Genomic DNA, 21,105 nt, shown 5'->3' on the forward strand with positions numbered 1-21,105 from the left:
TTTACCAGCCGTTTCCGGTTACTCCCGGTGACCAAACAGCTCTTTTCTTCACCCGCCAACTTCCATCGATTTTGCTATAGTTTTATTCACTGTGACAAATACTGTAACGTTACGTCTATTTTGCATTATTTTCCTCTCTGTGAAAATCTAAAAAAAACAACCTATTGATTCCACCGATTTTACATTTTCAGAGCCAGTTTTCCAACAGATGTTTGGGTATTAAGGTCCTAGGAAAATACCATGTTTTCATAATCATGTCCAAAGATATTTTTAGTTATTTCGGTCAGTAAATTCTCAAAAGAATCCTCTTTTAGAAGATTGTTGTTGTGTGTAAATCATTTTATATTTTATATTGATCATTTTTTTATGGCCGTTGATAATCACAATCACTAATTTCATCGCCTATGCTCTTCCAGACAAATCAATAATTTATTCGTTTAATTTCCTGGACTCTGTAATAAAAATAAAAAATAATTCTCTATCGGTTTTAATTAAACGGCTCCAAGTAATATCCATTTCAATACCCACGTCAATCACCAATTAATCACCGATTTTGAATAGTCTTCATATGCAGGCTTCTGAGCAAATCAATATTTTAATTTATTTTCTGATTTTTCATTAAATTGTACTTATTAAAATTAATTTTAGATATTTTTTTAAATATCTTCTGCTATTTGTACTTAAAAATTTTAATTTCTGAAAATTTTTATGAAAATAACATTAGCAGACAGCTGACAATTTTTAGAAATTTTTTTTATTAATTAAATAATAACAAAAAAATTAAAAGAAAAAATTGCACATGTCAAAAATTTGAAAAATTATACGTGTAATTTTTTTAAAATATTTTTTTTATTGCTATTCAATTAATAAAAAAAAAATAAAAATTTTTCGCTGTCGGCTAATTTTAGTTTCATAAATTTTTTATGAAATTTATTAGTTTTATTTTAAAAATTACATTCATAATTTTTTTTAATTTTTATAATACTAAATTTAGCCGACGTTTTCAATTATTTAGTTTTCTTTTTATTTATTAAATTTGAACAATTTATATATAACAGAGTAACATGAAGGGCCTTTTGGGATGGGAATGTAGAATAGTTTAAAAACTGTACAACTTGAACTAATTAAAATAAATTATTAAATTAGAACTAAAAAATGATTTTTTTTTAATTTCACTTATAATTTTTCAAGTTTTTTACAAATGAAATTTTTTTTTCAATTTTTTGTTATAATTTCTTCAATAAAAAATAATTATAAAAATTTTTCGATGCCGGCTAACTTTATTTTCATAAATTTTTTACAAATTTATTTTTTAAAAATTCCTACAAATTATCTATCTGTTTATTTTTAGTATCATGAATTTTTTTATAATAATTAAATGATTATAAAAATCTATAAATTGTCACATGTCACAGTCCAACTTTAAATAACTCCAGAAATTATTATTCGAATATTCTAGAATCATTACACCGTACTTTCTCGTCCTCTGCTATTATTTTCCCGTTTTTTTTTTTTATTCTTGTCAGTAATTTTATATCAATCATAACGATGTTGATTCTAAAATAGAAAACTTGTTGAATAATTCATAACATTAATCTTTTTTCAGTTGTTAATTATCTCAAACTTCTGATAATAATAAAGTTAACTGACATTTTTGGTTTTGCTCAATTTATTAAATTAGAACTAAAAAATATTTTTTTTAAATTGCACTTACAGTTCTTCAAATTTTTAACAAATGAAATTTTTAACTTCCCGCTAAGAAAATTGAAGATTTTCAAAAATCGGGAAGTTATTGTTTTCACCCCGTTTTGCAAAAATCGAGTTTTCATCAGATCTCGACATTTGAAGGTCACAGGAAGCTTCCCTGACTATCTCCGCGAGGTTGTCACGGTGTGTGTGTGTGTGTGTGTGTGTGTGTGTGTGTGTGTGTGTGTGTGTGTGTGAAAGTATGTGAACCGCTTGTAACTTTTGAACGGCTTGACCGATTTCATCGCGGTTGGTGCCATTCGAAAGGGCTTGACCAAACTTAGATTTTGAAAACTATTTGGACCGATTCAGATCAATAGATTTTGAGAAATCGTAAAAAAACTGAAAAAAAAATTTTTTTCAAATGTGGTTTTTTTGGAATAACTTTTAAACGGCTCAAAGGTTCAATTCCAAAAACTAATCAGCTCTTAACCTCAAAAAACCACGTCGATCGCCACCAGTCCGGTAAAAATCGGTTGATTCATTCGAGAGATATCGTGAACGAAAGAAAACCGAAAAAAGTGTTTTTTCGGAATAACTCCAAAATTCCTAGCGCGGTCAATTCAAAATTTAAGATTCTTTGTGAGGCTTAAAAAACTGCGTCGAATGCTTCTAACCACGTAAAAATCGGTTTATTCATTCAAAAGTTATTGCGGTTTAAAAATTCAAAAAATAGTGTCATCAAATCTCTATCAGACTTTTGAGCTCGAAGAGCTTTAAAGCATAGGAAAGCAATCTCTTTGAGCTTGGAGAGCTCAAAATAACCCATAAATTGTATTTTTGAGCTCGAAGAACTCAAAAACGTCATTGGTGCAATTTTAAGCGCCTAAGTATGGAATTAGCGGGAAGTTGTAGGGATGGCCTTCAGGGTCAACCGTTTTCCTAATTTTTTTTTAATTGCACTTACAGTTCTTCAAATTTTTAACAAATGAAATTTTTTTTTTCTTATCTTTTTGTAATAATTTTTTTAATAAAAAAAAATTCTAAATATTTTTAGATATTGGAAAACTTTATTTTCATAAACTTCTGGCAGTCTATTTTACAAAATAAAAATATTACAATCCCCAAAAACGCAATTGTAATAAAAATGACATTTATTAGATATAAATATATCCGTATGAATAAATCTATCGCAAAATTATTCATAGTATTTTATTTCACCAGGGGTTGATTTAGATCATTGAACCTATTATATATATACATATACCTTTTTAAATTTTTTATACACCAACCACTACTCGAGCGCTGCTAGTGTCACGCGGAAACTTCGAGAAATAAATGAACAGTATTGATTTATCCTTGCAGTCAGTTGCTACGTCGATAAGTAGACAAAAATAAACATTGTATTCTCGCTAAAGAAAGAATGGGTTCATCTATTCAAAAAAGTTTCTTCTAAAACAATAATATTGTCATCTGTCCAATTTTATCATTGTTGTAAATAATTATAAATTTTATTTCTGGTCACTTAAAAAAATAAACTTGATACATATGTCTGGTTAAACAACACCGGTAATTATAAATAATTGTACACAAAAAAGTCTATTGTATATGTTATTAAATAATTATTTATTTATTCCAGCTGATAACATCTGTACAATTTACATTTTAATAATGTCCAAAGCACAAAGTCCTACAGTCTACTGGAATCAAACAAATGGTGACATTTATTTAAGAATAGACATCAATGATCCTCAGGTATTGATTTACTTAAAATCAATTAGATTTAATTACATAATTAATGATAAATAATTTTAAACAGGGATCAGAGATTCATTTCGAAGATGACTGCATGCATTTTTCAGCTTTCAAACCTGGCGATGACACTCCTGTCAATTATAACTTTACTCTTAATTTTTACAAACCAACTGACCGTACAGTAAGTGTTTATTTTTATTTAATGATATTAAAGTTAGTAGTCACTGGATTATTTTTAATTTTGTTTAACAAAAAAATTTGTTCCAAAAAATTATTTTTAAAAAATTGCATTTATGAAAATTAAGTCAGCCAAAATTAAAAATTTTTAGAATTTTTTTTTATTGAAAAAATTATTACAAAAAATTAAAAAAAAAAATTTCAATTGTAAAAAACTTAAAAAACTATAGGTACGTGCAATTTAAAAAAAAATATTTTTTAGTTCGAATTTAATAATTAAAAAAAAAAAAAGAACAAAAATTAAAAACGTTGGCTAACTTTAGTACTGTGCATTTTTTTTTTTTATTTCTACATGTCAATTTTTTTTTCTCTAATTTTTTTTCGCCGTAATTTATTTGTTATGAAATTCTTAAAATTATTAAATATGTGCTAAATTAATTTTCATTTTTTTTTATTATTATTTTTTTTTTCTTTTATTAACTTGGTGAATAATTATAGGAAAATGTGTATGATCTGATAGACCATCAGCTACAGTTAATTTTAAAAAAGCAGTCTGATGAAAAATGGCCACGCTTGACCTGCGAAGACTCGGATCCTTCCTGGGTGATTCCGGATTCAGACAAACTGACCAAGAAAAACTTGTGTAGCAAGGATAAAAAAGTACCTAAGCCAGTGTTCAAAAAACTGAGCGAGCAGTACGCGGGGTTGAATGATAAAATCCACAGGGAAGAGTTTGAAAAACGAGATATCCATGAAGACTATCCTGACATGTATGATAAACTCCACAAGGAAGAGCTGGGATACCGAAAGGGTAAAAAAAAAATAATCTATATTATTAAGAGAATAAGCGAAATTTTGTGGCCAGTATATTTATATGATAAAATGGATTTTTATGGTTAAATTTGGTATCGTTGGAAAGGTCTTGATCTGAAGTTGTGCCTTTTCAATGTTTCATATGCTTTTCTAAAATAGTTTATTTATTATGATAAGTTTTCGAAATAGTTACAAATAGATTCGAATTTAGCGATAAACAAAATTTGTTAATTTATTTATTTTGTTTTGTACACTTCAATGTGGTTGTACGTCAAAAATTGATTTATATAATTAAGAGACTAAGAAAAATTTAGTAACGAGTGTATCTTCATCGTAAATTAGGTTTGATATTTTTTAGCGATAGTTATTTATGATTTAAATAATTGAGAGAGAAAGGAAAATTTTGTGACGAGCATATCGCGTTACTAATTCCAAAAGGGCGTATAAAAAAATTTTTCTTCCTAATTATTTTCTTGACACAAGAAATTTCACTTATTCCAACAAAATTAATTCCCTTGCTTCAAGAAATACGTGTCTTGATCCAAGACAATTTATTTAAATCAAGAAAATTTTCTTGTTTTGAGAAAATTTCTCTCTTGTTCCAAAAAATTAAGTTCTTGACAGAAGTAAATTTTCTTGTCTTGAGAAAATTTTTCTTTTGCTCCAAAAAATTAAATATCTTAATAATAAATTTTCATTAATATTTTTATTGACGAACATGTCAAATGGGAAGATCAAATAATATTGAATCATTTTTTTTCATTCATTATTAATAATTTTTATAATTCTTATAGTTCATGTACTGGTAATAGTTGTGATGAAAAAGAAAATATGCAATAATTAATTAAAAATAGTTGACAAATTACTCGAAATAATTAAAATTCTGATAAAATTAATGATTTTGAATGTATTTGAGTAATCAAAAATTAATAAAAATAAGACTATTCAATTGAATTAATTTAATTTTAAAAAGTTACTATTATTTTTGTCTATTTAGATGAAGTCGATGCCCGCCCCCGACCAGCCGCACTCGCTTCGCTCGTGCCGCAAATATCGGGCGGGCATCGACAACATACTAAGAACATTTAACTGTAACGTTAATTGATTTGTAAGTCAGCGTACTTTCGGCCGAAAATAAAGAAAAATAGTATACACCACACGGGCAGAAAGTTTGAGAGCCTTGAACTGCGCGCCATGATGCCCTCGGCTTCGCCTCGGGCATCATGGCGCACAGTGCAGGAATCTTAAACTTTCTGTCCTTGTAGTGTAATATACTATTTTTTCACTCTAACTAACCTTAAAATATTTATAAAATTTAGATCTATAAGAAAAGTGAATAAAAAAATTTGTATTCTATACGCCCTTTTGGCTCTAAGACAAAAAAATTCTAAAGCCAAAAGAGCGTATCATTTTTTTTTTAATCATAATTATAATTAATTATTAGCCTTAAAAAAAAAAAGAAAAGTTATAACACTGGTAAAAATGATGACTTTTCTACTAATTTTCTTTGAAGAGAATATGTATTTGATTAAAGAAGAAACTAAAATATAAATTTAGCTAGGCACTACTTCAATGTCGTCTCCATTATCATTATCTTTTGCTTCTGAAAGTTCAAAATAATAAATATATATTGCTTGTAAATCTAAACTTTGAAAAAATACTTTAATCTTAAAACAAATTCATCAGTTGTTACCATCATCAAAGCACAGATTTTTGCAATATCGATGGTATTTTTTTGGAAATGTGCCTGACGTACAAAAATGAATCAAGTCATTGTATTTTGAACGGGGTATTGGAAGTTCAGACTCATAAAGATTATGAAGATCGACGTCTTTTTTAAATGATTTATTCAAAATTACTGTTTTGAATGGTTCCCTAAAATCTTTTTAAATAAAATGAGTTGAAAAATCATTATTTTTACTGGCGTAATAACTTTTTTTTTAAGGCTAATAATTAACTATAATTAAAGAAAAATGATACGCCTATTTGGGTTTAAAATTTTTTTGTCTTAGAGCCAAAAGGGCGTATACAAAAAAAATTTTTTTATTTACTTTTCTTATAGATCTGAATGTTATAAACATTTTTAGATGGGTTGGAGGAAAAAAATTTTTTTATACGCCCTTTTGGCTCTGCAGAGTCAATTTTTATGTCAACTTTTTGGAGGAGTTTTTAATAGTATTTTAGTTCTATAAATTTGTTCGGTCACATTTGTCCATTAAATTATTTGTAATTGATCCTGTGATAGGACTATTATCTTTAAAATTTATTTAAAAAGTACCCAAACTATTAATGTGATTATAAATATAAAAAAATCATTCAGACAAAGTTTTCTTATTCATAATTCGTAAATCTCGGCAGTCACATAGTGACTGCAGATTGCTGGTTTAATATATTATTTTTGAGATAGTTGATAAAATTTTAAATTATTTACAGAGGATTATAAAAAAGTATATCTAGCGTTCTACAATTTATTTCAATTCATTGGATTCCTCTATATTCTGATCATCATGGGAATAAAATACTCGAGAGATGGTCCAGGTAATTGATATGACTACTTAAAAATTATTAAACTTCTCACTGGATGAATAAATAATAATTAAAATGGTTTTCCAACAGAATCAATGGAACAAACGTACAAGAGCGTCGGAAGATTACTGAAATTCGCGCAGCTGATGCAATTCCTGGAAGTAATGCATCCAATATTCGGATACACCAAAGGAAGCGCCTTGATAGCGTTCATCCAAGTCGGTGGGCGTGCGTTTATCCTGTTTGTTATGATTGAATCGGAAGAACGGATGCAAACAAAGCCCGTTGTGTTTTATCTGTTTTTCGTCTGGAGTCTTGTCGAAGTTTTCCGATATCCTTATTACATAGCGCAATTGTTCAGAGTGAATATCCCTCTGCTAACTTGGCTGAGGTACACGGTGTGGATCCCGCTCTACCCCATCGGATTTCTCTGCGAGGGCATTGTTATGCTCCGCAATATTCCCTACTTTGAAGAAACAAAGAAGTACAGCATCGAATTACCCAACTCCTGGAATTTTTCATTCTACCTGCCGACCTTCATGAGGATTTACTTACTGATGTTCTTCATTCCCGCTCTCTACATGATGATGTCTCACATGAACAGAGCGAGGTATCAGAAACTAGGCAAGACCAAGGAGCGAAAAGTTGTCGCGCAAAAGTACAACTCTGTGTTCTACGCACTCAATTTCTGTTTAGTTGTCGGTTTTACTTTGTTTTATTATTTCAAAATGAGTATTAATTGATTTTTTAATTTACATCCAAAGAATTCTTGTTAAATACATAAGTATTGAATTTTAATTATGATGGTTAATAAAATTTGCTATTTCTCAGGTTTTTAATCACAAAAAAAATTTATTATTACTACTTTATATTTTGTTAAAATAATCTAAAGATCAATGTAAATTTACATAAAGTAATTATTTTAATGACACTGAAACCAACAGACACTTGAAAATTTTTTCAAGATTCTTAAAAGAGATTCTTAAAAAATAAAATAAATCAAGAAAATTATTTTTAAAAAATTGAATTTATAATTTTTTAGAGCTTCTAAAGATGGAATTTCTGAAATAATTTTTTTTTGCCACAATTTATTTTTTAAAAACATTCTAAAAATCATCAACTGTCTTTCAATTTCATGAAAATTAATTTAACAGATGTTTAATACTTTTTTTAACAAATAAATGATGGCAAAAAAAAGTAGAGAAAAAAATTGACATGTAAAAATTTTAAAAAATTAAAAATGCAATTTTTTATAAGTAATTATAAAGTAACTGCTAATTTTAATGCCATTTTAATTTCAGTATCATTTATTTTTTTGTTTTATAATTCAAGATTATAATAGAAAATACTCAGTATTCTAGAATATAAAATTAAAATGACCCAAGCGTCACAAAAAAAAAATGTTGACTTTTTGGGAGATTTTATTTAACAAGAAGTCAGAAATTTATAATTTTCAACTTAAACGAACTTAAATTAAACGAAACATTACCAAAAAAATGTTTGTGCCGCTTGGGGACTAAAGTAAAATTAGTTTAGTATCGAAATTCTCACAGCGCGCAATTTAAATTTCTAGTTTATATTAAATTTTTTACGCGGGTATTTACATCGCATGCGCACAGAAAACTGGTGAAAAAGTTGCAGATGACGCTGCTGTTTTCCTGTTTTCCTATCACTATGATTGATGGGGAGTGTTGCAAATTCCCACTCATAAAAATTATGTTGGCAGCATTGGTTACTAAACTATACCTTAGAAATAGAAATTGCTGACTGAGTAAGAACGTTGAATTTTAAATTTATAAATAAAAAAAATGTATTTATTCTTCATATCATTTAATATTGAAGTTCAAGAATGTTACTTATTTTACTTATTAAAGAAAATTGCTAGAGGGAATTTTCTGTGTGTGAATTCCCACTTGTGATCTCTATTTATATATTTTCATCGGAAATAATAAATATTTACTCAAACAGATATATTAGATTTCTTTAATTTGTGTTAATATAAATTTCAGACATGCCAATGATTGTTATCGCGGGCATTCAATTAAAATTTATGTCATCTTGAAAGTTTGTATTTTAACTAATTTTATTACAACGGAACTTTTCATAGTTGATAGAAAAAAGAAATAATTCAAGCAGATTCAAGTCTCACTTTGAAATATCAAAGTATATCATTTTTTAAAACTTAAAAATGTTAAAAAATTATTTACGCTTTTAGTATCAATGTTTGATGATTTATAAAAGAATATCTAGTGGGAATTTGCACAATGCAAATTCCCACTTGATATTTTTAAAAATAAATAGCGTGAATTTGTGCGATGCAAATTCCCACTTGATATTTTTCAAATATGTGGTGCTGGACATTTGCACAATGCAAATTCCCACTAGATATTCTTTAAAATAAGTAACATTCTTGAACTTCAATATTAAGTGATATGAAGAATAAATACATTTTTTTTATTTATAAATCAACAGACTCGATAGAGTCTGGCGCCAAGTTCCGTTCTCAAGCCAGACTACCGAGTGTGTATATGCCGTAAGCAGAACGGTTTTTTGAGGTTACAAATTTTTTTTCAAATTTATTTTGATTTTTTTTTTATATGATATTTTATAATAGTAGTTCATGCTTTTTATTACGAGTATTAATTGATTATTATCAACTATCTTTATAATTTCTATTTAAAATTATTAAAAATAATCAGCACAAACTATAGCGACCCAGATTTTTAGATTTTAACTTTTTTCTTATGTAAAAAGCGGACGGCCAGAGACTAAATAATATAAGGATGCATGCTAATCTTATAATAGATGGAAAACTACAGTGAAAAAAAGATATTTGACAGCTTGCAATTACACACGCCAGGCAGCGCAAGAATAACTTTTACATGAACTATAGCTTAAAGAGGATAGTTTGCCACCAGAAATGTATTAAATTAAAATTGTCAATTTTTATTATAATTACAAAAAATACTGAAATCCGTACAAAAACAGTTTCACTGTAAAAAAATCGCGCCAAGTCCACGTTCATAAGACTATTAAGAAAAAAAAATTTTATTTCTTTACAAAAAGATATAAAATAAAAAATTAAAAAATCCAAGTAACCGATATGGTTGTATATGATTTTTGGAAATTAAAAAAAATTTTGTTGTAAATTTAAAAACTAAAAGAAACAATTTTGAAACGTACTTGGTGTGCGTCATTGTGTACTTCAATTTTTTTTAAAAGTCCTAGGAGATAGATTTTAGGAATTTCATAAAAAGTGAAATATTTCGTAACCACGCACACTATAAATACGTTCCAAAATTGTTTCCTTTAATTTTTAAATTTACAACAAAATTTTTTTTAATTTCCGAAAATCATATACAACCGTATCGGTTACTTGGATTTTTTAATTTTTTATTTTATATCTTTTTGTAAAGAAATAAAAATTTTTTTTCTTAATAGTCTTATGAACGTGGACTTGGCGCGATTTTTGTACAGTCAAACTGTTTTTGTACGGATTTAAAATTCAACGTTCTTAGTCAGTAATTTCTATTTTACACGCTTTATATTAGCTTCACTTGTATGTCAGTTTGTATGTCAGTTTGTCAGTATGTCAGTAACTCTCCGTGGGTAATCTGCGCGCCTGCGGCCTTCCTTGGTTCTGGTAGCCGTTTCTCAGGCTCGCTCTCCGAAATCGAACTCTGATTCCCCGTATTTATAATATTTATAAATAATTATTTTTTTTATTAGCTTCACTTGTATGTCAGTATGTCAGTATGTAACTCTCCGTGGGTAATTTGCGCGCCTGAATATTTTTGATAATCAACAAATAATAGTTTAAAAAAACTAAAAAATCACGCTTTTATAAATAAACCAAACTAAAAAGTAAAAAATAAATAATAGTTTAAAAAAACTAAAAACACGCTTTTTATAGAAAACCAAACTAAAAAATAGAAAATAAATTTAAATTAAGAATAGTGTTAAAAATTTCAATAAATATAAATTAATAATAGTGTAAATAAAAAAAATGTATTTTATTTTAAAAAGCGTGGGGTGCTTTTTAAGATATTATCAAAATGATAATCACTCTACTCATATCTGTCAATAAAATATTTATAACTATTGACACCATGCACCCTCACGCTTTTTAAAATAAAATACATTTTTTTTATTTACACTATTATTAATTTATATTTATTGAAATTTTTAACACTATTCTTAATTTAAATTTATTTTCTATTTTTTAGTTTGGTTTTCTATAAAAAGCGTGTTTTTAGTTTTTTTAAACTATTATTTATTTAAGGTATAGTTTAGTAACCAATGCTGCCAACATAAGTAATTTTTGTGAGTGGGAATATGCACGGGTGGTAATTTGCCACACTCCCGATTGATGAAAATATTTATTTTTTTATAACATCGTGACTGATATTCGCTTACTTCAGTCACTATCTTGCCGCTCATGTCAATTACCGGTTCAAGTTAATTATTATCACCTCTAGCAAAGCAAGTACTACTCTTCATCTTACATATCATTCTAATCATGTCAACAATGCTGCGTATTATCAAAAGAATCCAGCCCTCAAGGGCTTTCTCGTCAGCACTACCGGCACCAGAAACAAATCCTTCGATAATGTACGCTGGGGTAAATAAATTTTCCTTATCTTATCTAATAAATACAATTTTTTACACTCTAAGAGTGACAATAAATGACAATAAAGTTAGCAGTCACTCGATAATTTTTTAATTTTATTTAACAAATAAATTTTTTCTGAAAAATTATCTTAGAAAATTGCATTTATAATTTTTGTCAATGTTTTTTTTTTTTCATTTTTTTTGCCATAATTTATTTATTAAAAAAATTATGAAAAATAATATAGCATATATTTAATAATTTCAAGAATTTTATAATAAATTAATTATGTCTAAAAAAAAATTAGAAAAAAAAAATTGACATGTAGAAATTTAAAAAAATTATAAATGCAATTTTTTAATAATAATTTTTTGAAACAAATTTTTTTGTTATATAAAATTAAAAAATTGTCAAATGACTGCTAATTTTAATGTCATAAAAAAATTCTAAAAATTATTAAATATCTGCTAAATTAATTTTAATGACAATTATTACAATTAAAAGCAAAGTGCAATTTAATATTTAATATTTAATATTTAATATTAAACGAGTAAAGTGTGAAAATGTAAATCTTTTTCTATTAAAGTAAAAGCGAAGGGCAATTTAATCTTTAATTTTAATTTCAAGTTCAAATAAAAACTTCAATGGAAATATTACTATATTAACTATGCAATTGAAAACTAAGAGACCTAAGACTATTATACTACTATATTAAATTATTCTTATATTACTACTTTGTTATTATTGTTAGCACTTTCGAGTGCACCTGTACTATTATTATTTTTGTAACCTTATGGTCGTCAGGGGACATAGTCTTACGATCAATTAATAAAGCATTACATTACATTACATTACTATTTATATTTCAGTTATTCATCGACAATGAATGGCGAAAATCCGAATCAGGAAAAACATTTACGACCGTGAACCCGACAACCGGCGAAGTAATCACCGAGGTACAAGAAGGCGATACCAAAGATATTAACTTGGCAGTAAAAGCAGCTCGCAAAGCATTTAAACTTGGGTCAAGATGGAGAACGATGGACGCTTCACAACGCGGTGTCCTTCTTCATAAGCTAGCTGATTTAATAGAACGGGATCATATATATCTCGCGGTATGTACGCGTTATTGCGCAATCTGTCAATATTTATTGCACAATCTTTATTTATTTATTTATTTACGTAATCAATTATCAATGACGCAAGCCTTGTCGCACAGTCATTAATTGATAAATGAATTAATTTTTACTCAGTCCTTGGAAACTTTGGACAACGGTAAGCCTTTCACAGCATCGTACGGGTTCGACGTGCCCCAGAGTGCTAGTGTTCTGAGATACTACGCCGGGTGGGCTGACAAAAACCATGGCAAGGTAATTCCGATGGACGGTAAATTCTTCGCTTACACCCGACATGAACCTGTTGGAGTTTGCGGTCAAATTATACCCTGGAATTTTCCGTTGCTGATGATGGCGTGGAAATTGGGACCAGCATTAGCGACAGGTACGTCTAAAATTTTTTAGATATTTTTATTCAGTAATAATTAACTATTATTTTTATAAAATAAATGAAAATTGATCTTCAGGAAACACTGTAGTTTTAAAACCCGCTGAACAGACACCTCTGACGGCTCTGTACCTGGCTTCGTTGGTGAAAGAAGCTGGATTTCCACCGGGAGTAGTCAATGTTGTCCCCGGATTCGGTAAAGCCGGCGAAGCGCTAGTGCTTCACGATGATGTAGACAAAGTAGCGTTTACTGGATCAACAGAAGTCGGTAAGCTGGTGAAGCAAGGTGCTGCGATGAGTAATTTGAAGCGAACTACCTTGGAGTTGGGCGGCAAGTCCCCGAATATTATTTTCAAAGATGCTGACATGACTCATGCCGTTGAAACTGCTCACTTTGGTCTTTTCTTCAACATGGTAGGTCTAATAAGCTTTAATTTGTATACTTATTAATTTTCCAAATCAAATAGTTTAGGAATGACAGAAATTTAAATTCTTCAAAATCCTTCGAAAATTGGAAATTTTACTGTTTCTTTGCAAAATAACTAATGAATGCGATAATTTGTAAAATTTTTGTAAATTGTATCTGAAAGCTTATTTAAATGAACTTCAATTTTTATGTCTCACCATCAGTCTAGGCCAAAAATTACCTACTTTCTCAGACAGATTTAATAAAATTTTACTTTTGCATTCGTTTTGATGTCATTGTTTTATCGTCACAGAAGCTGTATATTTTTATTAATATTATTTAAAAAAAAAATCTAGAAAACGGTTGACCCTTCAGGCCATTCCTGGAACTTCCCGTTTATTTTCGAGCGTAACGCTCTATTAAGAAAATCTATTCATTTTTTGAGCTCTTCGTATATACATACGGACATAGTTACATCCTCAGGAAAATGGTCGAAATTGCTTTCTAGGACCTCAAAACGTGAAGATCTGATGAAAATTCAATTTTCTTATTGGGAAGTTAAAAATACGTTTTTTTAATCGAGAAATCTACTTCCATTTCGGCTGCCGAATGGTCTTTTTTTTATTTAACAAATAAATTTGTTCCAGAAAATAATTTAAAAAAAATTGAATTTTTTATTTTTTTTAATTTCTGCATGTCAATTTTTTTTTCCTTTTTTTTTTTTACTGTAATTTATTAGTTACAAAAATTCTAAAAACTGCCAAATATCTGCTAAATTAATATTCATTTATCTGTTCAATTAACATCTTTCAGGGACAATGTTGTTGCGCTGGATCTCGAACCTTCGTCGAGGACGATATTTATGATGAGTTTGTTGAGAAAAGTAGTATCCGCGCTCAGAAAAGGACTGTAGGAAATCCCTTCGATCCCAATGTTGAGCATGGTCCTCAGATTGACGAAGAGCAGATGAATAAAATTCTTGAGATGGTGAAAAGTGGAAAAGAACAAGGCGCTAAATTAGTTACTGGAGGAGACAGAGTTGGAAGTGCAGGGTACTTTATTTCTCCTACTGTATTCGCTGATGTCCAGGATGAAATGACTATTGCTCGTGAAGAAGTAGATATTTTATTTTAAATGTTAATAATAAAAAAAAAAAAAAAATGATTAATTAACTTAATTGTAAAACAAATTAATTCAACAGATATTTGGACCAGTTCAGCAAATATTAAAATTCAGTGATCTAGATGAAGTAATAGAACGTGCTAATAAAACAGATTACGGACTAGCTGCTGCTATTTTCACGAAAGATATCGATAAAGCTAATCATGTTATCCAAGGACTGAGAGCTGGAACCGTCTGGTAAATTTATTTTAATCAAAATATTTTTCTAAATAAAATTTATCTTTTAATAATTAAAAATTATTTTATAGGGTAAATACTTACAACGTTTTGGCAAACCAAGTACCGTTTGGTGGCTACAAAATGAGTGGGCATGGTCGTGAGCTCGGAGAGTATGGTCTCGACGCTTACACAGAAGTTAAAAGTGTAATTATGAAAGTTAATACGAAGAACAGTTAGACATTCTTCCTTTTCATTATTTTTTCATTTTTTTTTGTTCTTTAATAAGTTTTTGATTTTAAATACTCGTTGAATTTGTTATCGTTAATCAAAACCAAGTACAAAAAATTTTTTCAAGTATTAACCGATAAATATATATATTTTTTTTCTAATGTTTATTATTAATAAATGTAATATAGCTCTGAAAAGACAATAAAAATCAAATTTTAATACAAATAAATTTATTCACTAAACAAATATAAATAAATAAATCAATATATATTTATATTTTTTAATAATTAAATATTGCTATGTATTTTTGATATACACTAAATAATATAAATAATTCTATAAAAATCATTAAAATTTCATTTTAAAATTAGTACTGAAATAAAAAAAAACGTCTTTGACGCACAAATAGCTGCTTTTAATTTAATCAGCTTACCCTGCATACGGTTTTAGATCAATTAAAAAAAATCACTACACCAATGTCACTCAACAAAACGTCAATTATCAAATAAAAATATACTAAAAAAATCTGAGAGCCTCTAAAAAATGAACAAAAACGTACACACAAATTTAAAGGTAAAAAAAATAAATAGACTTGGTCTATTAGAATAACAAATATCAGTCTGGTGCAGTAAGCAATGACTGTGCGTCAATAAAACTCTCGGTCATGAGCATTGAATTATTCATTATCGGAGTACTAACAGTGTTGCCCGAGTGTTTGTTGCCGAACGGATAAAAACTGTTGATGTTCATTTGCACTAAAAAAGTATTTATTTTGTCAACAGGCGAGCCGCAATTTCCGTTTATGTTTACTTTTAACTGACTTATGCTGTTTTGTAGCAAACGGGCGTACAGCTCCGAGTGATTTTTACCTCCATTTCGAATTTCTAACGGAGGAATCCAGCGAAAATAGCACTGGGTCCAAAGCTCGAGGCAAGAAACACTAAACTGGGGCTTGAGATATTTTTTCTCGTCGGCTGAATTGAAAAATGGGCTGTAGAATAATAAAATATCCTGGTCAGTAAACTGTTCTCTCCAGTCCCAGACGCTTCTTAAAACCAAGGGATTGTTAATGTCCTAAAAAATAATTTTTTATTTTATTTTCTTACTATATAAATTGGTGGTATTAAATAATTACCGTTGCTGCATTAGTACGGTCTCTTTCACAGTTGAAAATAAATGTATCAAAAATTGATACATGAGCAGTGTCCCACAAACTTGTTAGATAAGTTTCCGTAAATTCAAATTTCGATGGATACTGTTGACACAATTGCCAGACGCAATCGAGGTAGATCAAAAAAATCGGGGACTTTTCACTGTTTGGTTTAATAATATGACCTAGACGGTCACAAAAAGGATGACCAGCAGCTACCCACTCTTTTTGGAGCAGCGTTTGAAACCCAGTTATTGTCCTAAAGTACGGGTCGAGTATTAATTGAACTAGACTTGATATTACGCAGCATAAATCTCTTCCAGCATTTTCTAAAAATATTATTTTTAGATAATTCTCAAAATAAACAAGTCATATTTAAGGTAGTTCGGTCATAAATGTAAAATTTTAAGAAGTTTTCAAAATTTGCAATATCGCGTTACTAATGCCAAAAGGGCGTATAAAAAAATTGTTTTTCTCTCTAATTAACCTAAAAATGTTTATAACATTTAGATCTGTAAGAAAACTGAATAAAAATACTATTTTTGTATACGCCCTTTTGGCTCTAAGACAAAAAAATTCTAAAGCCAAAAGGGCGAATCATTTTTTTTTTTTAATCATAATTAATTATTAGCCTTGAAAAAAAGAAAAGTTATAACACAGGTAAAAATAATGACTCTTCTACTAATTTTATTTGAAGAGAATATGTATTTGATTAAAGAAGAAACTAAAATATAAATTTAGCTAGGCACTACTCCAATGTCGTCTCCATTATCATTATCTTTTGCTTCTAAAAGTAAAAAATAATAATTATATATTGCTTGTAAATCTAAACTTTGAAAAAATACTTTAATCTTAAAACAAATTCATCAGTTGTTACCATCATCAAAGCACAGATTTTTGTAATATCGGTGGTATTTTTTTGGAACTTTGCCTGACGTACAAAAATGAATAGAAATAAAAACTTTGTCGTAAAGTCAAATACATTTTTCTTCAAATAAAATGTTACTGTTATTTTGGTTTTTTTTTCTATTCAAATTCATATTCTTTTTAAATAAAATGAGTTGAAAATTCATTATTTTCACCGATGTTATAACTTTTTTTTTTTTTTTAAGGCTAATAATTAATTATAATTAAAAAATAAATGATACGCCCTTTTGGCTTTAAAATTTTTTTGTCTTAGAGCCAAAAGGGCGTATAAAAAAAAAATTTTTTTACTCACTTTTCTTACAGATCTGAATGTTATAAAAATTTTTAGGTTGGTTGGAGGAAAAAAATTTTTTTTTATACGCCCTTTTGGCTCCGCAGAGCCAAAAGGGCGTAAATGTTGAGGTGCGCCCTTTTGGCATTAGTAACACGATATGGGTAAATAGAATACGCATTACATGTGCTGTTGAAATTTGAAATCATTGACCATACTAGAAATGAGATAATTGTAATTAAAAATGACATTTTAGCACAGACAGTATGGGTGGAGAGTGAGAAAATCACAAATATTAATGGTTATTGCATTGAAAGGATTTTAAGATCGTTTAAAAAAACTGATACCTGTTAGAATAATATACTTAAAATAATCCAAAGAAATTTTGAAAATTTTTACCATGCAGTTTTTAATAAATTGTTAATAAACCGGCTAGTTAAACAAAAATAATCATTAGTAAAAACGAATAAGAGATAACTCGTGAGAAAAGCAGCACTAGCGAGTGAAAAAGAAAGAAATAGCACAAACTATATGTCCCGAGTGAACTACCTTAATTGTTTTATAGAATTACCTTGCAGGATAACAGAAGTACCAGAATTTAAATGGTCACTAGCTTCGACGGCTTTTTGTAAACAGTAAGAGACAAATTTCAGCCATTTAGTACTCTCTAATAACGAATAAAAATTATTGTCTTGTAGCCAAAATTGTCTTATGTTGTCTGTAATTAATAAATTTATTAATTTAAATACTTGATAATAATTTTTATCATCTTATACCTGGTGAACAAAGAGAAATAAACTTAGAAAATCCATTGGCAACAGTTTTAACATTAACATCTTTATTTAAATCCAGTACGGCCATTGCTAGCTTCTGGGGATGGCTTTTTCGAATATTCTCCAGCATAATATTTTCTTGAGTACGTTCTGATATCGTGGGTATCAACTCAGACATTTTAACCAGAGCGGCGCCGCGGTGGTTCGACCAGGACCATACTGGAGGACGATTGTCTTGAAAGTGCGAAGCTGCGCCAGTCAATTGGCTGTCTGTTACTGAAGCGGGTACTATAATATACTCTGGAAGGCTAATTAAATATTTATTAGTAGTTAAATTTTTCAGATTTTTTTGTGTAATATTTTTTACCTGGTTGATAATTGGTATCGCAAATTAGCAGACGACAACCTCCAGTTTTTTTTCGTATGCTCATTATTGCACGATGTACGATTTAATTCATTTTGCCAGTCGCTCATGCTACGAAATAGCTTTACTTTTTTATCTACACTACTGTAATACGGTTCTCTGCAAGCAATAATAAATTAAAATTAATTCACTGAATAAATAATGAATTATAAATTCAAATAAATAATAAATAAATTACTTGTAATCATAGGCGAATAATAATTGATGCCGACGAGGAAATGCATGATGTAGAAGAGTCGTTAATAAATTTTTTCCGTGACCGACTGGTGAAAATTTAAATGAAAATGACCACGTCCTAAAATTCTATCGGCAGTAAATTTAATATAAATATCAAATTAAATTATTTATTTATTTATTTATAAAGCGATCGAGTACTTACTTTACAAACAATAAAAATACCCTTTACTTTTGAGGGTACTGTACCACCAGGCATTAATTTACGTTTTTTATCGCCTATTATTAAGTAAATCTCGTCGATGTTTGTTAGGCATGAGTCTGTGTATCCATAAAAATGATTTTGCTGACGATTTATGTCCTAAAAATTTTTTAATTTAATATTTATTATATTTTGATGAAGAAAAAGTATGAAAATTGAGTTACCCACTATCTAAAAATTTTTAGAGTTTTTTTTTATTGAAAAAATTAAAAAAAAAAATTTCATTTGTAAAAAACTTGAAAAACTATCAGTGCAATTTAAAAAATATTTTTTTTAGTTCTAATTTAATAAATAAAAAATAATAAAAAAAATCGGCTAAATTCAGTGTTATAAAAAAATATATTTACCTCAGAATTGGAATCTTCAGTAGTAATAAATGTTAATTTAAAATTAGTGACAGCGAGTATGCCCGAAATACCCTGTTTTAAATCACTAACTGGTGAAAACATCAACACACTCTGAGCTTCTGCTATTACTACTTCACCTGGTAGCAGTTTTACATTATTATCATTTACAGAATTTCTCCTACTGGAATTTATTTGCTGGGAAAAGAAACAAATAATTAAATGACTAAATTTAGAATGTCTATAATTAAAAATTAATAATAAAATATAAATACCTGCATCTCATGCTCTTCCATACCAACATAACTAATAAAGTTATTACTACTTTTATCCATTATTGTCAATAATTGTTTAAATAATTCATGAATGTCTATTTGGAATAAACAATTACAAAAACAATAATTTGTAAACAATACATTTATAATTAATGTACGTAAACATCAACAAGATACATTTACAAATGTATTTAAATTTTTTTATAAATCATTTTGAGTAAATGTTTTTTGGAAGCTTTCTATTAAAATAGTGATTTCACGTACGCACTTGTTACTCCTTCAATGATTTATGTAATTAACAATAAAATAAATTTTTTTTACTTTTTTTGTTCAAGTGAATTAGACATATATATAAACATATACCACACACGTATCAAATAAATATGAGGTTTTTTAAAATAGCTTGAGCTGTCAATTAGAGATGGCGCTAGTGTCCAGAGACCAATTTGAGATCCGAACGTGACCAATGAAAAAGCCCGCAGAAATAAATTTGCGGATTCATTTCCCATAGCAACAATTAATTATTATTATTAACTATTTTAATTATTGAACGATTAATAAATAAATATTAATCGATTGAAAGATTTAAAAATTGAAGAAATTATTTTTAGAACATATTTTGTGAAAATTATATTGCAAAATCAAATTTTAATTGCTTTTATAAATTTAGGGAGAATGACTCCGCCTATTTCTTCCAAGAATTAAAAAGCCGTTAAAATTTACTATTACTTCTATTTTTTTATTAATCAGTCGCATTCTTCTGGAAGCTGTCAATGCTGGTGGTTCAATTAAAAAAAAAGTTAAAAGGTAATAATTAATAATAAGTTCTCATTTCTAATAAATTAATTTAATTAATAAATAAATAGCAATCTTGCAGTCACTATGTGACTGCTGTGATGACAATAAAGTTAGCCGAGATCTAAAAATTTTTAGGATTTTTTTTGATTGAAAAAATTATTAAAAAAAAATTAATTGAAAAAAATTCACATGTAGAAGTTTTAAGAATTATATGTGTAATTTTGTAAAAATATTTTTTTTTGTTCTAATTTAATTAATATAAAAAAATCAAAAATTGTTGAACGTCGGTTAATTTTGATATCATACTGATGTGACTTGTAAACTATAAATAAATAAAATTTTGCTTCATTAAATAATGACTTTTGTTAAATTGCACTGTACTTTCGTAACTATTGACGTTTTTAAAGATATACGCTCATTCCGATGTTACACTCATCAAGAGCTTTCATTTGAGTACCCACATGCATTTTGATATATTTTTCATACATACATATATATAATATATATAAATATACAAAAAAATGATGTGAGTACTTAAATGAAAGGTCTTGATGAGTGTATCATCGGGATGAGCTTATATCTTTAAAAATTTCAATAGTTCACAAGATATAAGGTCATTTCTTAATCATGTATTTAGAGATAGAGTATTTTCGAATACAGCCT

The 21,105-nt window shown here is 28.1% G+C and overlaps 3 protein-coding genes across 4 annotated transcripts; 2 read left to right on the top strand and 1 right to left on the bottom strand.

Moving 5' to 3' along the window:
- The first annotated feature begins 3,033 nt into the window (after positions 1-3,033).
- LOC123258576 (very-long-chain (3R)-3-hydroxyacyl-CoA dehydratase) lies at positions 3,034-7,785 on the top strand. Of its 2 annotated transcripts, none has more exons than XM_044718676.1 (6): positions 3,034-3,255; positions 3,326-3,441; positions 3,506-3,622; positions 4,117-4,429; positions 6,865-6,969; positions 7,048-7,785. In XM_044718676.1, exons 2-6 carry the CDS (start codon positions 3,358-3,360, stop codon positions 7,698-7,700), a joined length of 1,272 nt encoding a protein of 423 aa, XP_044574611.1. In that variant the 5' UTR covers positions 3,034-3,255; positions 3,326-3,357; the 3' UTR covers positions 7,701-7,785. The 2 variants fall into 2 exon arrangements, with proteins under 2 accessions (XP_044574611.1, XP_044574612.1); XM_044718677.1 differs by having other exon boundaries at positions 3,034-3,249; positions 3,323-3,441.
- Positions 7,786-11,304: 3,519 nt separating this feature from the next.
- Positions 11,305-15,154, top strand: LOC123258575 (aldehyde dehydrogenase, mitochondrial). The gene is made up of 7 exons (XM_044718675.1): positions 11,305-11,578; positions 12,436-12,681; positions 12,820-13,066; positions 13,149-13,483; positions 14,289-14,591; positions 14,677-14,834; positions 14,906-15,154. Exons 1-7 carry the CDS (start codon positions 11,477-11,479, stop codon positions 15,051-15,053), a joined length of 1,539 nt encoding a protein of 512 aa, XP_044574610.1. The 5' UTR covers positions 11,305-11,476; the 3' UTR covers positions 15,054-15,154.
- A 456-nt stretch (positions 15,155-15,610) lies between these two features.
- On the bottom strand, positions 15,611-19,996 carry LOC123258574 (myotubularin-related protein 10-B). Its single transcript, XM_044718674.1, has 9 exons — positions 19,645-19,996; positions 19,373-19,567; positions 18,969-19,124; positions 18,768-18,892; positions 18,533-18,688; positions 18,169-18,473; positions 17,964-18,110; positions 16,180-16,523; positions 15,611-16,118 (listed from the first exon to the last, which is right to left on the bottom strand). The coding sequence occupies exons 1-9, from the start codon at positions 19,702-19,704 to the stop codon at positions 15,660-15,662; spliced, it is 1,947 nt and encodes a 648-aa protein (XP_044574609.1). The 5' UTR covers positions 19,705-19,996; the 3' UTR covers positions 15,611-15,659.
- Between the last annotated feature and the right edge of the window lie 1,109 nt (positions 19,997-21,105).

The sequence above is a fragment of the Cotesia glomerata genome, linkage group LG2, assembly GCF_020080835.1.
Source record: "Cotesia glomerata isolate CgM1 linkage group LG2, MPM_Cglom_v2.3, whole genome shotgun sequence".
Taxonomy (NCBI): Eukaryota; Metazoa; Arthropoda; class Insecta; order Hymenoptera; family Braconidae; genus Cotesia; species Cotesia glomerata.

What these genes read in the sequence shown, in the direction of transcription:
- LOC123258575 (XM_044718675.1), top strand. Translation starts at nt 11,477, where the DNA reads ATGTCAACAATGCTGCGTATTATCAAAAGAATCCAGCCCTCAAGGGCT. An exon ending in CTTCGATAATGTACGCTGGG is followed by an intron (nt 11,579 to 12,435) that starts GTAAATAAATTT and finishes TTTATATTTCAG; the next exon opens with TTATTCATCGACAATGAATG. An exon ending in GGGATCATATATATCTCGCG is followed by an intron (nt 12,682 to 12,819) that starts GTATGTACGCGT and finishes ATTTTTACTCAG; the next exon opens with TCCTTGGAAACTTTGGACAA.
- LOC123258574 (XM_044718674.1), bottom strand. Translation starts at nt 19,704, where the DNA reads ATGGATAAAAGTAGTAATAACTTTATTAGTTATGTTGGTATGGAAGAG. An exon ending in GTATTTTTATTGTTTGTAAA is followed by an intron (nt 18,893 to 18,968) that starts GTAAGTACTCGA and finishes TACTGCCGATAG; the next exon opens with AATTTTAGGACGTGGTCATT. An exon ending in TATTTCTCTTTGTTCACCAG is followed by an intron (nt 18,111 to 18,168) that starts GTATAAGATGAT and finishes TATTAATTACAG; the next exon opens with ACAACATAAGACAATTTTGG.
- LOC123258576 (XM_044718676.1), top strand. Translation starts at nt 3,358, where the DNA reads ATGTCCAAAGCACAAAGTCCTACAGTCTACTGGAATCAAACAAATGGT. An exon ending in TAGACATCAATGATCCTCAG is followed by an intron (nt 3,442 to 3,505) that starts GTATTGATTTAC and finishes AATTTTAAACAG; the next exon opens with GGATCAGAGATTCATTTCGA. An exon ending in ATACTCGAGAGATGGTCCAG is followed by an intron (nt 6,970 to 7,047) that starts GTAATTGATATG and finishes GTTTTCCAACAG; the next exon opens with AATCAATGGAACAAACGTAC.